A 17,725-nucleotide genomic window follows, 5' to 3' on the forward strand; every position below is an offset into this window, starting at 1 on the left:
CCGCCGGAACCGGAAATACCCGCCCGCCCGAGCAAAACGGCGGCCCCCATGATTCACTTCTGCTCAAGATGGCGGTGCCATGTAACACAAACAGAGGGTGAAATCGAACGACGTCATGGTCCCCTTCCGCCACGCAAGGTAATTTGACAGCGCCGCACAAATATATTCTGAAACCATCAAGACCAAGTATTTAAAAAGGCTGCTCAAACGTTGATTGGGGTGTGATGTCACAGAAGCGGAAGAATTGAAATGTACGGCACACTCCCCTAAGGATCGCCTGACGGCTTCACTGTCCCTTAAGTGGCACAACGTCAGCCCCGCCCTTTCTGCTTGGTGGCTCAGAGGACAACGAAGAGGGTGCTTAATTTCGAGGTCCCAAATGTGAGTACCTGTGGGCAATTTGGAGAGGAAAAAAACTGTATTAAAGAGACTTACACACTCTCAGGAAACCTTGGTGGGGTAGTGGTTAAGAGCTCGGCTACTAACCAAAGGCCGGCAGTTCGAATCCACAAGGCGCTCCTTGGAAACACTACAGGGCAGTTCTTCTCTGTCCTATAGGGTCGCTGTGAGTCAGAATCGACTCGACGGCAACGAGAGAGATTTCGAGATATACTTTCCAACCGTGCTCAGGTGAACTCGCAAACTGTAACAGATTTTCATGCCAGAAGGCGGCTCAGGGAAGCAGATCGGGATGATCGCAGCCGTTATCATCTGTGCAAAATAAAGGGAGGATTATATTCAAGTATTTGGAGCCGTGGTGGCGTAGTGGTTAAGAGCTCCGCTGCTAACCAAAAGGTCAGCAGTTCAAATCCACGAGCTGCTCCTTGGAAACCCTATGGGGCAGTTCTACTCTGTCCTATAGTGTCGCTATGAGTCGGAACCGACTCGACGGCACACAACAACATACGTATTTACTTTTCTGTTTGTAATATGCTTTAACCTTAATTTCTCACGTGTGAAACGAGATTGGAAATAATAGTACCTATCTCACATGGTGTAATGGAGAGTAAACGAGTCAAGATAGGTAAAGGGTCCAGAACAATGCCTGGTAGAATAAATCTATGTAACTTATTTCGTAAGCATCCCTTGGGTACTGTGTCCTGGTGATACAGCTGCAAACAAACGAGAACGCTGCTTTCTTGGTGCTTACATTCTATGGTGGTGGTGGGTGCTTGAGTGGGAGACTGGAGTAGAGACAGAGGTTAGATGTGGGAGAGGGCCCTGTGGATAGATGGGGGAACAATGTTCCAGTCAGGGAAGGCATATGGGGAAGAATGTTTCATTCGGAAGGAGTTAGTGCAAAGGTCCTGAGCTAGAGTGTCAGAGAAGGAAGACTGGAGGAGCTGAGGACAGAGCAGTAAGATGGACGTGGGGCAGTTGACATAGGGCCTCATGGGCTTAGGGAAGGATCTTGGCAACACGTGCTGGAAGGCTTGCAGAGAGGATGGCAGAAGTTAGGGAGAGACGCAGTGGCAGCCACATGTTGTGAAGGCCAGGACCCATCCCTTGAGGGCGCCAGCCTTCCTCGTCCAGTGAAGATTCCCCTGCCGCCTTCTGCAGCTTCCTTTGGGCACTTGGTGCTATCCTGGCTGTCCTCCCCTACCCTGCAGCCTGATGACTGTCCTCCTAGGGCCCCAGCTGTGGACATCACCAGCCTCCCTGGTACCCCGAAATGGTTGTCCTTTCACTTTTGCAACACTGAACTCTCCCCCAACCCACGTTTTCTTTCTTCTGTGGTCATGGAAGCCCCACGCTTTCACCAACCCCAATATCCAGATCGCTGTCCATGATTTGGGTCACGCCAGCCCCGTAGCTGCTCCTCACAAATGGAGAGGTGAGCGACTCCACTGAGTCTCTGGTGTGCTATTCAAGGGCTTCCCCAATCTGTACATGCAGAAGAAATCCTCTCTGCTCCCCCACTTCCACTCCCCCTGCAAACATCATCAGTTACATTATTACATCCCCTGCCCCCCAAAAAACAAAAACAAAAAAACCTCACTGCTGTTTTTTTTAACTTTGCCCAGGGAGCCCCTGTGGAATCTGCAACCTTGAGGTAGGACTGGGAGTCTGGGTTTAGAATGAGCCCCCCCTCCTCACATGTGCTCAAGGATGGGACATTTCTGCACTACCCAGCCCCTTTCCAGAAGGCTCAGCCTCTCCAGCCCACCTCTCCCACATCCTTCCCTACATCCACACCTCCCTTTTTCCCCCTTCTGGAGACCCAGACTCCCAAAGGTGCCTTCTGCTTCTGCCTGGTTCCCCTCACCCCTTACTCTATGAGATGGTTCTGGCAGCGCCCTCCTATGGAGTCAAGGGAGAAATTCTGGTTTTGCCATGGAGCCCATGGCAATGACAGTTGGAGGAGAAGGAGAAATGGAATATATGGTTCATGTCCCAGACAACCAGACCATGCAGGATTCGGGCTTTCCCTTTGGAGTTTTCCTTACCACCTCTCCTCTTTTAAGAGAAGGGATGCTGGTAGCTCTCAATGGCCACTGAAGGATAATCCTGAGCTGAAGGAGTTGCCCCAACCCTGGGGACCACTTGGGGTGTAATCTGGGGAGAGGACAGGGGTGGAGCAGCTGCTTTTCCAGCTCAGCACCCACCTGGGTTGAGCCCATGCTTGCTTACCAGGTATATGTGCCTGGCCTGGGTTAGGGACCCTACCTAGACTTCTCATTCCTCGAGAAGAATCTGTGGATTTGCAAAGCAGCCCTGGTAACTTGCCTAGTGACTCCAGTCTGGTTCCTTGTGGCAGCGTGATGTCCCTCAGCTCTACAAGTCTGAAAATTCCTCCCACAAGAGGTCTGCACTGCATTCACCAGCATGTTGTGGGCCTTGTCCTTGCCCAGGGAAGGGCTTCTCTCAGTCGGCATTTTTTCTCAACCCCCAAGAGGTAGAAAGCCTGTTGGAGCCCACCCCGCCCCGACTTGAGAGCTCTCTGAATTCAAGAGCCTTCTTCCTGCTCCTTGTCTACCTCCACCCTCCTCCTGGCCCACGGCTCTGTTGGCAGAGCCTTTCTTGCTGGGCCTACTGCTCCTGGCCCTAGTTCAACTTAGTCTTACCCCTCTTCTCTGAGTCTCTTGACTACTCCACTTCTCCCACATCTTGGACCTCACTAGTACCACCTCCATTCCACACAAAGTAAGAATCCCCTTGGAGAGGCTCTTCTAAGGAAGCCCATCTCCACCGTTCCTTTACTGGAGGGAGTCCACAGGATGGACACAGGTGAAAGGAGCCCCTCGTGCCTCCTTGCCAGAGGCCTCCCCCAACCCCCACATCAGTATTTAGGACCATGGCGGGTATGACAGGTCTTCCATTGTGGTAAGGTGGTAGGTCAGGGAAAGGTGTGTGACCAGGAGCAGAAGGCCTGCTTGCTGCCTGCTACAGTTCTGTGGACAGGTGGCTTCCTCTTGTACTTTAAGATAATGACCAAAATCTTTACTGTCACCCTCCAGATCCACTGTGGCTTCCTCTGGAATGCCTCCGTGCTGTGTTTTGTGGCCATGCTGTCCCTCTTCTGCTCTTCCAACTCATCAGTTCTCTCCCACACTGAACTTCTACACACACTGTTCCTCTGCCTGGAAGGCCCACCATATCCCACTCCTTTTCTCTTAATTAAATCTAAGCTTCCTTCCAGTCTCAGCTGGTGTGGCCTCTTCAAGGAAGCCCTGTGTGATGCTCAGGTCTCAGTTAGCTTCGTTTCATGGTTCCTAGTGGTGGTGTAGGGTACGCTGCTTCTTCACAGCACTTAGCTCAATTAGCAGTTATATGAATTCCTCAAGGCTCTCCTATGGGTGCCCTGAGAACAGGGACTGCCTCCTTCTGTTCACTTGCTGCATCCCCAACACCTGGTAGAGTATGTGGCATGTGGAATACTTAACCGTGGTGGCCAGTCTCACAGGCTGAGTAGTAAAGGGCGAGTTGTTAGAGAGGGGAGGGTATTCCAGGGAGAGGAATTGGGAGTAGGGGCCGGAGGGAGTGAAAAACACAAGTGGTTTGTGTGCATAAGTTGGAGGGATGGCTTCAAGAGAAGGAACAAAGGGAGTGTAGCAGAGTAAAACTCTAGCTGGGCAAAAGCTAAACTCATCTAGTTTAGATGGCCTTTGCTGCTAAGGAACCTGGATTTTTGTCCTGAAGCCTAGGACAGTCTATTTAGGATTCTGATCACATCCCTCCTGCCCAGACTTGATCCAGAGGCTAGGTTGGAGGAGTAAAACTAGAAACACGAAGTGTTACGAAGCTACTGCAGTAATAAAGGCAACAAGTAACTCAAGCCAGGAGCTCTAGCAGGCTGTGAGTCCTACTAAATGGCACTATGGGGTAATTGAGCATTTATCAAAGGCCTTATGAATACGGGCTTGAATGTCTCTTCCAAGCCATCTGTCTCCTCCCCATCCCAGCTTCTTCACTCCAATGTCTACAATTGTGCTCTGCATGTAGAAGTTATTTAATGTGCGAGGCTTAAAAAATTAAGCACAAAAATGTTGTAGATAAGGAAACACTGGAGTGTAATTATAGATGCTGTTCCTCTTCCTAGGAGGTGTGGCATTAAATTAATTCCTGTAACAGATCTTACAGAGGTCCCATGTCATTTATGTCGATCTCCTGATGCAGATTCAGTGTCCATCTTACGGAGAAATCTGAGGTCTAACAGCCCTGGTGGCACAGTAGTTAAGCATTCGGCTGCTCACCAAAAGGTTGGCAGTTCGAATCCACCAGCTGCTCCTTGGAGACCCTATGGGGCAGTTCTACTCTGTCCTGTAGGGTCGCTATGAGTTGGAATTGACTCGACAGCAACAGATAACAGCCCCCCAGAAAGTAGATCCTAAGACATTCTGTTGGGTCTTCCTTGGGAGGTGGACTGTGGGAATCCCCAGGCCCTGGGTGTTTTAGCAGGTCAGAGTTAGAGGCCGTGGAACTGGGAGTGGGCCAAGCAGAATGGAAAGAAATGCAGAGGGCAGCACCTGGCCTTCTTGTTAAAAGATTTAAAGCAGCGGTAGGTGGTAGGGAGAAACAAAAGGTGACTCAATCCTTTTTCAGTTTTCTACCAGGGAGAGAATTTCATATGAACTAGGATGGGAGAAATATGCTGAAATGGAAATGGAGGCTGGCTCACTCATTCCAAGAATATGAAGGCTCTCACTTGGTAAAACAGCCAGGGCTGCTGAGAAATCTCATCTTTTGCTGCAGGTGGAAACGGGATTGTGTGTGCCTAGGAAATGGCAAGAAAAAAGGGATGGGCTCTCCAGGGATCCTGTCCATGCCATCTGGATTCCCCTTTATCTTTGTGGGGTCCTGCTTGGTACCAGGTAGAGTGGTCAACCGAAGGGCTCTGACCAACTTTGAATCCAAGTCCTTTAAGATAGGGGAAAAGGCTATGTATGAACCAGCCTCAACAGGGAAATGACTATGGAGGAAGCAACTTCCCTGTTCTTTAACGCTGTTTTTAATTCAAATCCCTGAACTTTCCATTTTCCTTGGGAGGGGAAAAGGTGAGAAGAGGGCCATTTCCTTCCTTCTCTGCAGGTCTCCTGATAACAGGAGCCTAGTCACATCTCCTACACTTCTCATATGTGTGGATGAGCTCAGGTGCTGTACTTCTGAGGACTCTGGTTTGTGGGCAAAGACTGTAAGTAAAGGTAAATTTATCACCATCTTCAGCTCCCATGGCCTGGGGGACTATCTCTTCCTCTTCAGCCCCGTTATTCCTAGAACCTCTCACTACCTCTTCTGACATAACACTGCCAGGACAAACTTTTCTAGGATTCCAAGACCTCCCTGAACCACCCTGTCAGGATCAGCTGTGAAAGGATAAAGGGAAAAGGTTGCTAACATGCTTTAATACTATTTTCTCCTCACATCCCGTTTTTTAAAAAGTCAGGCACCAAGTGAAACCTTAAACTTCTCTCTCTCCTATTTTGAGAATCCGGCCCTAGTTCTTTCCTGATAGGAGTAATGCAGTTTTGTTTTTAATTTCTTTCCATTAGAGTTTTCTCTCATCACACCTCCCACATGGATCAGAAGTAATATTGGCTCAAGACTAATTGGTCAGATTAAAAAAATAAAAGAAGAACATAATAGGGAAAGCCTTACTTATTTTAAGTAGTTTTTCCTTTTATGCCTGAACTTACTACCTTATAGCCTACCTCTCCTTATTGGGAAAGGAAAGTTGCCTTACTTCTTTTTCATTTTCCTTTTAGACTTGCTACTCCTGAGGGTCCTAGGAAGAACCAGAATTCAACTGCCTTCTTTGTGTAGAACTGTGTGGTTCACACATGGATATTAAATACAGTTAAAAATTCAGTTTCTCAGTTGCACTAGACACATTTCAAGAGCTCAACAGTCACATGTAGCAAGTGATGCCCACTATATTGGACAGCACAGGTATGGAAACACTTCCATCATTGCAGAAAGTTCTATTAGATCTGGTATGAAGGGCTAGTGTCCCTGTCTCCCCCTTCTTGTAACCCCATTTTATCAGTCAGTAAATTTCTGTAGTAACTTCAGTATAACAGGATAACTTCAGAGGGGCAAGCGATTGGGGGTGGGAAATAGCACAGAATCTATAGGTCCTGTAGGGGTTTCAGGAGGCATGACTTAGAGGCCAGGGGTTGATGACTAATGACAGATGAGTGTCAGGTATTAAGGAGGTGCTTCAGGGGCTGATGCTACACAGATGAACCCAGGGCCACCCAACTCTGACAAGAGCTGGGAGGATTGGGTGTCTTATCGATTAATCTACTGATACTAGTTGAGGCTCTTCTTCCACTGAACACTCTTGAACACCTATGCCAGGCACTGGCAGTAGAGCCTAAGTGAGGCTGGTAACGTCAAGTGTAGACTAAAACGAAACCCACTGCCGTCGAGTAGATTCTGACTCATGGTAACCGTATAGGACAGAGTAGAACTGCCCTATAGCGTTTCCAAGCCTGTAAATCTTTACAGGAGCAGACTGCCACATATTTCTCCTGCAGAACTGCTGGTGGTTTCAAACCGCCGACTTTTTGGTTGGCAGCTGAGCGCTTTAACTGCTGTGTCACCACTTTTTGGTTGGCAGCTGAGCGCTTTAACTGCTGTGTCACCACGGATCCTTAAGACCAGTGGTTCTCAACTGGAGGTGATTTTGCCCCCATCTCAGGAGATATCTGGCAACGTCTCGAGACATTTTTGGTTGTCACAAGTGGTATGGGGTTTGTGCATGCTACTTGAATCTAGCAGGTTGAGTCCAGGAATGCTGCTAAGCAACCTACAATGCACAGGATAGCCCTATACAACAAAGAATTACCTGGCCCAAAATCTCAATAGTGCTGAGGTTGAGAAACCCTGTTCCGCACCACAACATGGATCAGGTCTTCATGCTAAGACTAACCATGGGTCCAGGCTTGGTAGGATAGGAACTAAGGGTAGGAAGTGTCTGATAAATTGGGAAGGAACAAAATTAGCAGTCAGTGGAACAATGATCTGTATAAAGCTGAAGAGCAGGTATAACTGGAGTGTGTTTAAGTGCACTGGAAGGCTAAGAGCTAAACTAAGAGTGAAACTGGAGTTGAGGATTTCAGATGTGTAGCAAGTCTTTGTGAAGATGAGGTCCAGGGTACAGCCACAGGAGTAGAGAGGAAGAAGTTTAAACAGTCTCTTCAAACTGTTTAATACAGCAGTCAACAGCTGAACCTAGTAGGGAAGACATTCAATAAACAAGGTGAGCATCTGGTGGATATGACTATACCAGTTTTCTCAATGTTTTTGTAACTCACACCCCTACTTTTCATATATCTGAAAATCTTATGTTCTTCCTCCATCAGTGTTTTTTAAAATTTCAAAATGAAGCGTCACGACTAAAATTAATCATAGCAATGGTAATTTTAGAAGGAAAAAATTTATTCAGAGTATGTGATAACTGTGTCACTATTAAGCCTATTTTCTAGCCAGAACTTTTCTTTCCTGGGTGGTATAGAAGATGCAACAAAACACAAGCTGCTTTCAACATTTTTGCATTGTTTTCTCCCCATAGCTATATATATATAAAGCTTTTAAGATGTGTGGAGAAAATGCAATAAAGCCTTCTTGTTTGTTTAGACGTTTTACACCAAATTTCTCTAGAATATTCATATGGAAGTTTCTTGTCAACACAATCAAACTCGAGTGCCACCAACTCCTCTTGAAGCTCTTTCAGTGAGGACTAAACACCAGTGTGAAACACATTCTTCCCAAAAGCTATCTCAGGTAGGTTTTAACAGGAACACATCATCCAAAATAATTCTGAATATTTCACTTTTTTCCTTGAAATAATATTTGTGAATCTAGTCCTTGAAAGATTGGCCAACTTAAGAAAATTAGACATTTTTAGCACCAGTATCCTATACCTATAGCTAGATTTTTGGCAAGTTTTGCTTGAAGTGTTTCATAACAAGCAGTGATGTTGGTACTTGCACCTTGACATTTCAGGGACAATTTATTTTAAGCTTCAATGTGCTAAACTCAGCTGAAATTGGAAGTTTAAAGTATAGGTAATTTTTCACTAGTGTTCCAAAATCAAGGTTGTTCTGTTCATAAATTCAGTTGAATATAGTTCTCTTTGACAACTGAGAAACATCAGTATCTAACATAAAATGCTTGAATGGCATTCAGATCTTTAGAAGGCAAAGGCAAACAAAGTGGGGTCGAAAGCACTGTTTTTCACAATGGTCTATGCGGATAGCAAGGTTGAAGATTTCCAGTAGACTATGGGCAGGGTTTTGGAAGTCGATGTGTGGTAGTGATTGCTGAAGTAAATCCTGAACACCAGTTTTCTTCAGTTTTTGCCCAAAACCCCAAGATCTAAAACCACATTGCTGTAGCACCATCAACATATATGCCTGTATTTTTTCCTCCAGCTCAGTTCATTTAATACAGCTCCAAAAATAGTGTCTTAATGGTTACAAGTACCAGGCGTGTGAAAATATCACATCCACTGTTTTTAAAGCCTTATTTTGACCATAAGCAAAGCATAGTTTTCTTCATCAGTAGATTCAGTATATAGCAAAGAAGGATGAGCTGATGTTTTTTAAAACCTGAAGTTTAGTATATTCAGTCATCAATTCAGATTTAAGACTAAAGAAGCAGATGAAAAAATTCGGGAATTCCTCAGTTTCCTCTCAGAGTTGTGGCAGCACTTGGAATACAAGGTTTCACAAGTTTCTCCATTATTGTCTCCTTTCTAATTAAAAGGGCTATTTAATATTAAGCTTTCATGGCCTTTGAAGATTCCTGTTAATCCAGTACTGTCCAGTCTTAAAAGCTGCATAGAATTATGCTTTGCAGAACACTCTGCTTTTTTTTAATGGCGTGGTATCACTGCCCAACACTTTCCGGTAGCTCAACTGAAGAAGTTGACCCTATCTTCTACATCATAATGTGAATACATAGTTGATAAAACCTCAAAATTTTTGGCTGCCATCTTTAGCTACCTCAATGGAGAAAACTGAAAAACAAGGAGTACAGATGATGGAAGCATCTAGTTCCTCTTTGCAGTGATGAATGATTTCATTGGCAGCAGCTGGGTGGCAGGGCAGTACAGGGATTCAATTATGCTGGAGCCCCAGTAAGTGAAATATTGATTTCTTTTCTTTTTATACACCTGTCTGCTGCCCAGAACATGACACCATTTAATGGTATCCTAGGTCAAATCTAAATGATCTAATTTTCTAGCTTGCAGAGTCAAGATGAACTCATGGGATGGACAAAAGGGAAGATGTATATAAGTAAGCTTTTCAGGGCTGAAAAGCCTCTTCTTATACAAAATCAAATTTTAAAAGAACATTGACCTCTAAACAGTACAATTGTACTGGATATATTAAAGAAATAGTCTAAATCACACCATATTCACAATGAACATCTTCTGTGGCAATCCAACCTTTCATATACCCCATTTGTTATAGGCCTTGCTCTGAATGTTTTCTTGCTCTATCTTCTTTGTATTCCCACCAGCCAAGGAGTTCTTTCCAACTTTACTTCCTATATTATGAAAAATTAAGTATTTTTTATCTTAAAAAAATTACAACACGGAATTATGATTTTATAAACTATAACCCTCCCCACACCCTGCAATGCTGACATAATTTGTGGTGGGAGTGGGAAAGAATACTTTTCTCCTATTCAGTTCCTGAAAATCATGACCTAATCCTTAAGTCTATAACAAACTCCCTACTCATGCTCCCTAAAACTCAAAAGCTTCATCACCTCCAAAGTAGATAAAAAATTGTGCTGAATTAGTAGCTAGAGAGAATTCACTGCAACCAGAACTGTGTGATGGAATAATGTTTACTATAACATATTAAATAGACAATCATATAAAAATTGTTCCATGTAATGTTAACTATTATTATCAGTATTCAGGAAAATTCTATTTCATGCTACTATAATGTGTATGTTTACCAGTGAAAGGAAGGACAAAATATGAACTGTATAAAGAATGAAAGAATATGTCAAGTCCTTAAAGGAATATCAGTTTACACATAACTTACAAAAAATACAAATTTTTACCTCTTCAAAGTGATTTCTATTATTTGGCAACACCATCTACCTAGTTCTGGTATACGTTTGAAAATAAAAGTGCACTTTTAAATATTCTATATTTCAGAAAGGGATACCCCAATTTGTTTAACTTGGTTTTACTATTTACATTTACCGCTTGTTCTCTGTAACTTCTCAGGTTTCAAATGAGTGTTAGCTGGCCTCCACAGCTGAAGAGACCATCTCTTTTATCTACATTGGCTTTCAATTAAAATTTCAGTTTCAGAATTGCTTCCAGAAAATTCTATCAGAAGAATGGAAGGTTTTCTCCCTTCCTTAGCTTTGGTGTACTAAAAACCAGAAGCCTAAGACACAATTTCTTCCCTAGGCAAATTTACTTATTACGTTAAAGGAAAGGGAGGTGCTAGGGTTTGCTAGAGATAGCAGTGATTTGTAGTTAGATTTTGTGTCTTAATTGTGCCATTTACCAATAGTTACTTTAAAATGGGTGGTGGTCATTACACCTAATATATGATTCCTGTAGGACAGTGTTCTGTGTTACTGTTTTGACTACAACCCAGAATAAGAAATACATTTTACTTTGACTCCACACTTGTATATACATACATATATGTAACTTAAAACTTTCACAAAACAATATATTTACCCTTACTATAATCCATCTCTTCTATTCCATTTTAAAATAATGCTGGGCATGACCACTTAATTTAAGACCCATTAATTGGTCAAAACCCACAGTTTGAAAACCACTGTTGTAGGAGAACACAAGGAAATACATTTTATAAACTGTATAGCACTACAGAGATATGAGTAGCTGCTACTGAATATCCAAGTTAAAACTTTTATAGGCCTGAAGAGAACTTCTCCTTCCTTGCATATTGCTAGGGGTCAAATCTGCCCAGATTTGTAGTAAGGAAGATAGTCTTCATGCTGACTGTCATTGAGACAAAATTCTCTAATGCTCAGATCAGGACTGGAAGATGAGATAATAATCATATCAGAATCCAAAGGATGGAAGACATGTTTAGTAGAAAGTCAAGTAAAAAAGCAAACATTAGTTTAGTGCTTTATAGTCTATAAAATTACTTCACATATGTGATCACTTTAAATCCTAATCCTAGGGAAAAAGTGAAGCTCAAAGAAGTGAGACCTGCCCATGATTAGATAGTAAGTGGCAGAGCCAGGTCATCTGATACTAAATCTCTCACTCCTTTTACTATGATAAATAACAGGAAAGGAACCTGATCAGGACAGTAGGATAGTACTGATCCATCTGAGATGCTTATGTCCTTTGCCTTTCTCTAGAGTCGAAATGGACCTTACTGAAGGTAGGGAACTAACCCCTGACTTTGGGGTGGTGGGGCATGACCAGTTGCTTTTACTATTCCAGGACCCACACCTGGCATTTTGGTCCACCAATATACTAGGACTCTGTTACTTACACCTTATAATTAGACAGGCTGAAAGAGTAACATTGTCTGCTTCCTGTGACCTGGCTCCATGTCTTTGCTCAGCTTCATCTGGGAGAGCCAACTGCACCAGCATTCATGGCTTTGTGTGTCCTTTGTCCACAAACGCCCCATCTTCCTCCTGCCCTCCCCCCCTCCCCAAGAAAAAGACGTTCAACTAGCAAACACCTGAGATATTCACTTAAAAAGGGATAGGAAGAACATGGTACCATCTCCCAGCTCCCCTTGCTTACTCTCCACTCCCTCCTACCCACCTCCCCCAATACTCCCTCCTAATTCCTCTCACCTTGTACTCCAGCACCACCTCTTCCAATGGCACCACGCTGTGCTGTTTGTGGCTCCTGGATTCTCGGCACACTACACAGATAGCCTCTTTGTCCACCTCACAGAAGAGTTTCAGGGCTTCCTGGTGTTTGGAGCAGGTGCCCTGATCGTTTCCCTGGCTCCCTCGGTAAGGCGTGGGGCACATCTGGCGAATTATCTGGACCATGTTAGCCAGCTGCAAGTTGGGACGAAAATTACGACGTGTAAAGTTCTTCCGGCACTGGGGGCAGGTGAACTGTCGCTGAGGGGTTGAGGGAAGAGGCAGATGGGTGTCAGGATACAGCTCTTCGTCGTCATCGTATTCTTCCAATCGCTCTTGTTCTTCTGGGTAGACGTCAATTCTCAGGTCATGTCTCAAGCCTTCTAGGTAATAGTCTCGATCTTCCTCATCTTCTTCCTGGTCCCACACACAGTTCATATTGTCCCAATTCCTTACGCCACCGTCACCAACCCAGGGTTCATCTTCTTGGTCCTGGAAGTCTTCGTTAGCATTCCCCCGATACAAAACCTCCCGAATGGAGTTGTCCCATCCACCAGTGGCCCCCACTGCCTCGTCCTCCTCTTCTTCCTCCCATTCATCTTCCTCCTTGTCCCTGTCCTCATCCTCCCCGCCCCACAGCTGGGTCACACACCCTCGGCAGAAATTGTGCCCACAGCCGATAGATACGGGATCCTTGAAGTAATCCAGGCAGATGGCACACACCGCTTCTTCCTGAAGTGTCTGCATGGGGTTGGTAGTGGCACAGCCAGCCATCTTATTGCGTTGCCGGCCTATGTAAACGCGTCAGCTGGGAGATGAGGAGCCGGGACGCGCCTGCAGATCGGCCTGCTGGGCACACTGGTGACGTGAGGCTGTCCCTGATCCTGTTCTTCCCCTCAGGCCCCTCTCAAGCAAAGGCCCTGGATCCGGAACCCCGAGAGGGGAGGGGGCAGAACCATGCGGCGTCCCCTACTCCCCTTCGAAGCTCAGCGTGCAAATCCCGATCTCTATCTCTCCTTTGACTACCCTGCCGCGTCCTCCTCATAAATCGAAGCCCCTTACCCAGCCCGAGGCGACCGGAAATGACAAGGTGCTCTAGCCCAAACTCGGGAGGGGATGGTCTGGGCCGGCGGAGGACCACATCTCTATGGTGCCGCAGGAGACAAGGCTGCCGGGAGCACCTGCCGCCAGCCCAGCCTCCCCAAGTAGGAAAAGATTGGTGGGAAGGGGTGGAGACGAGAAAGAATCAATTAAGCCATTCTCTTACGTCCTGTAATCAGCCAGACACAGAGGGTCCGGACGGCCGCCCAGCCGAGCGGGTGGCCGGAAACGGACTGGGAACGATGGGGAAGACGCTGGCTAAGCTCTGGAGCTCTCACGCACTTCTGGCTCTTCTAGGCACAGGACTAGGCCGGAGCAAGGGGACTTAGCCGGCAGTCGACTTTGGGGGCGTGGCCCCCAGGAAAGGGGTTGGACCTGCAGAAATGGGGCGGTGTGGGGCTCCTGCTGGGACGCGGTATGGCTGTGATGTGAAAGGTTCTCGCGTGTCTCCAATTTTCCTCCTCAAACCAGTTCATCCCTTTCTATCTGCAGAGCCTCAGTCTCTTGACCCTGACCTCTCCTGCAATCTTAACTTCCTGTGCCCATCTCCACTATCAGGCAACCACTCAAACACCTCAAACTCAACATGCCCAAACCGACTTCTGTAGATCTTTTCACCTTCATGCATCTATAATCCTCCTACCCATCACTAAACTACCCATTCATTTTTAATCCATCCATCCTATACATGCACAACTCATACATCCATTTATCTATCCACTTCATTTTTACATGTATGTTGTTAGGTGCCTTCGAGTCGGTTCTGACTCATAGCAACCCTATGCACAACAGAAGAAACACTGCTCGGTCACGCGCCATGCTCACAGTCGTTGCTATGTTTGAGCCCATTGTTGCAGCCACTGTGTCAATACATCTGTTTGAGGGGCTTCCCCTTTTTCATTGCCCCTCTACTTTGCCAAGCATGATGTCCTTCTCCAGGGACTGGTTTCTCCTGATAACATGTCCAAAGTACATGAGACAAGTATCTCCATCCTTGCTTTAAAGGAGAGTTCTGGCTGTACTTATTCCAACACAGATTTGTTCGTTCTTCTGGCAGTCCATGATATATTCAGTATTCTTGGCCAACACCATAATTCAAAGTCATCAATTCTTCTTCTGTCTTATTCATTGTTCAGCTTTTGCATGTATATGAGGTGATTGAAAATACAATGGCTTAGGTCAGGCACACCTTAGTCCTCGAAGTGACATCTTTACTTTTTAATACTTTAAAGAGATCTTTTGCAGATTTGCCCAATGCAATACATCATTTGATTTCTTGGCTGCTGCTTCCAAGGGCACTGGTCGTGGACCCAAGTAAAATGAAATCCTTAACAACTTCAATATTTTCTCCCTTTATCATGATGTTGCTTCTTGGTCCAGTTGTGAGGATTTTTGTTTTCTTCATGTTAAGGTTTAATCCATACTGAAGGCTGTAGTCTTTAATCTTCATCAGTAAATGCTTCAAACCCTCTTCACTTTCAGCAAGCAAGGTGTGTCATCTGCGTATCACAGGTTAATTGGTCTGTCTCCAATCTTTATGCTGCTTTTTTCATATAGTCCAGCTTCTTGGATTATTTGCTGTGCATGCAGATTGAATAAGTATGGTGAAAGAATACAACCCTGATGTACATGCAGTATCTCCTTGTTCTATTTGAATGACTGCCTCTTGGTCTATGTACAGTTTCCGCATGCACACAATTAACTGTTCTGGAATTCCCATTCTTCACATTGTCACCCATAATTTGTTATGATCCACCCAGTCAAATGCCATTGCATAGTCAATAAAACACAGGTAAACATCTTTCTGGTATTCTCTGCTTCAGCCAAGATCCATCTGACATCAGTAATGATATCTTTCGTTCCATGTCCTCATCTGAATCTGGCTTGAATTTCTGGTAGTTCCCTGCCAATGTACTGTTGCAACCACTTTTGAATTATCTTCAGCAAAATTTTACTTGCATGCGATATTAATGATACTGTTCGATAATTTCTGCATTCTGTTGGACCACCTTTCTTTGGAATGGGCATAAATATGGATCTCTTCCAGTCGGTTGGCCAGGTAGCTGTCTTCCAAATTTCTTGGCATAGACGAATGAGTGCTTTCAGCATTGCATTCATTTTTTGAAACACCTCAATTGGAATTCTGTCAATTCCTGGAGCCTTGTTGTTTGCCAATGCCTTCAGTGCAGCTTGGACTTCTTCCTTCAGTACCATCGGCTCTTGATCATATGCTACCTCCTGAAACAGTTGAACATCAACCAACTCTTTTGAGTATAGTGACTCTGTATGTTTCTTCCATCTTCTTTTTTTAAAATTTTTTTTATTGTACTTTAGGTGAAGGTTTACAGAACAAATAGTTTCTCACTAAACAGTCAGTACACATTGTTTTAACACTGGTTAACAACCCCACGACATGTCAACACTCTCCCTTTGTTTTTTTTTTTGGTGAAAATATACATAGCCAAAGATACACCATTTGAAAAATTTCTACATGCACAGTTCAGTGACATCGATTATGTTCTTCCAGTTGTGCTGTTATTCTCACTTTAGATGAACGTTTACAGAACAAAATAGTTTCTCATTAAACAGATAGTACATATGTTGCCCTATAACAATGGTTAACAACCCCACTACCTGTCAACACTGTCCTTACTCAACCTTGGGTTCCCTATCACCAGCTTTCCTGTCCCCTTCTGCCTTCTAGTCCTTGTCCCTGGACTGCTGTGCCTCATTAGTCCCATTTTGTTTTATGGGGCTGTCCAATCCCCGGCTGAACGGTGAACCTCTGAAGTGACTTCACCACTGAGCTAAAAGGGTGTCTGGGGGCCATACTCTCGGGGTTTCTCCAGTCTCTGTCACCCCAGTAAATCTGGTCTTTTTTTGTGTGTGTTAGAAGTTTGTTCTACATCCTTCTCCAGCTCTGTCCAGAACCCTCTGTTGTGATCCCCGTCAAAGCATCAGTGATGGTAGCCAGGCACCACCTACCTGTACTGGACTGAGTCTGGTGGAGGCCTTGGTAGCTGTGGTCCATTAGTCGGACTAATCTTTTCCTTGTATCCTGTTCTCTTCATTCTCCCTTGCTCCTGAAGGTGTGAAACCAGTGCAGTATCTTAGACGGCTGCTCACAGGCTTTTAAGACCCCAGATGCTACTCACCAAGGTAGAATGTAGAACATTATCTTTATAAACTGTGTTATGCCAATTGAGCTAGATGTTCCCCAAGACCATGGTCCCCAAAGCCCTCTGCCCAGCAATTCAGTCCCTCAGGGAGTTTGGATGTGTCTATGGAGATTTCATGACCGTTCCCAGCTTCCCCAGTATTTGTACTGTCTCACCCTTCACCCAAGATACCACTTATCTATTGTCTATTTAGTATTTCCCCCCACCTTTCCCATCCCCCATAACCAGTAAAGATTGTTACTTTTTGTGTGCAAACTTTTTCATGAGTTTTTACAATAGAGGTCTCATACAATATATGTCCTTTTCTGATTGTTTTGGTTCACTCAGCATAATGTCCTCCAGTTTCATCCATGTTATGAGATGCTTCACAGATTCACCATTGTTCTTTATCGTTGAGTAGTACTCCATTGTGTGTATGTAAGATAGTTTGTTTATCCATTCATCTGTTGATGGGCATCCAGGTTGTTTCCATCTTTTTTCTACTGTGAACAATGCTGCCATGAACATGGGTGTGCATATGTCTCTTCGTGTGACAGCTCTTATTTCTCTAGGATATGGTCCTAGGAGTCTTCCATCTTCTTTTGATGCTTCCTGTGTCATTCAATTTTTTGCTCATAGAATCCTTCAATGTTGCAACTTGAGGCTTGAATTTTCTCTTCAGTTCTTTTAGCTTGAGAAATGCCGAGCGTGTCCTTCCCTTTTAGTTTTCTAACTCCAGTTCTTTGCTCATCTTCTGGTACTATATCACACAATGTTCCACTGCTATTCATAAGGTTTTTCAATGACCAATTTTTTTTCAGAAGTAGATCACCAGGTCCTCCTTCCTAGTCTGTCTTAGTCTGCAAGCTCTGCTGAAACCTGTCCACCATGGGTCACCCTGTTGGTATTTGAAATACTGGTGGCATAGCTTCCAGTATCACAGCAACACACAAGCCACCACAGTACAACAAACTGACCATGTATAAAACCAAAAATCCATTGCCGTCGAGTCAATTCCCACTCATAGCAACCCAACAGGACAGAGCAGAACTGCCCTATAGGGTTTCCAAGGAGTGGCTGGTGGATTCGAACTGCCGACCTTTTGGTTAGCAGCCGAGGTCTCAACTACTGTGCCACTAGAACTCCATATTCCATGTATAGGAACACAAAACTTAGTA

The 17,725-nt window shown here is 44.7% G+C and overlaps 1 protein-coding gene across 5 annotated transcripts; it reads right to left on the reverse strand.

Annotated features, from left to right (window-relative positions):
- Nucleotides 1-71: 71 nt before the first annotated feature.
- On the reverse strand, nt 72-14,360 carry TRIM52 (tripartite motif containing 52). Of its 5 annotated transcripts, XR_002825731.1 has the most exons (3): nt 12,271-14,360; nt 487-711; nt 72-389 (listed from the first exon to the last, which is right to left on the reverse strand). XR_002825731.1 is itself a non-coding variant. In XM_023741465.1 (2 exons), exons 1-2 carry the CDS (start codon nt 13,060-13,062, stop codon nt 571-573), a joined length of 933 nt encoding a protein of 310 aa, XP_023597233.1. In that variant the 5' UTR covers nt 13,063-14,360; the 3' UTR covers nt 72-570. The 5 variants fall into 5 exon arrangements, 4 of the variants coding, with proteins under 4 accessions (XP_023597233.1, XP_023597232.1, XP_023597234.1 ...); XM_023741465.1 differs by having other exon boundaries at nt 72-711; XM_023741464.1 differs by lacking the exons at nt 72-389; nt 487-711 and adding an exon at nt 6,387-7,674 and having other exon boundaries at nt 12,271-14,346.
- Between the last annotated feature and the right edge of the window lie 3,365 nt (nt 14,361-17,725).

This window comes from Trichechus manatus, unplaced genomic scaffold (assembly GCF_000243295.1).
Source record: "Trichechus manatus latirostris isolate Lorelei unplaced genomic scaffold, TriManLat1.0 scaffold00181, whole genome shotgun sequence".
Taxonomy (NCBI): Eukaryota; Metazoa; Chordata; class Mammalia; order Sirenia; family Trichechidae; genus Trichechus; species Trichechus manatus.

Coding starts and splice junctions, on each gene's coding strand:
- TRIM52 (XM_023741464.1), bottom strand. CDS start 13,062: ATGGCTGGCTGTGCCACTACCAACCCCATGCAGACACTTCAGGAAGAA. Junction 7,675..12,270: donor AGGTGGTGCTGGAGTACAAG/GTGAGAGGAATT, acceptor CTTCCCTACTAG/GTTCAGCTGTTGACTGCTGT.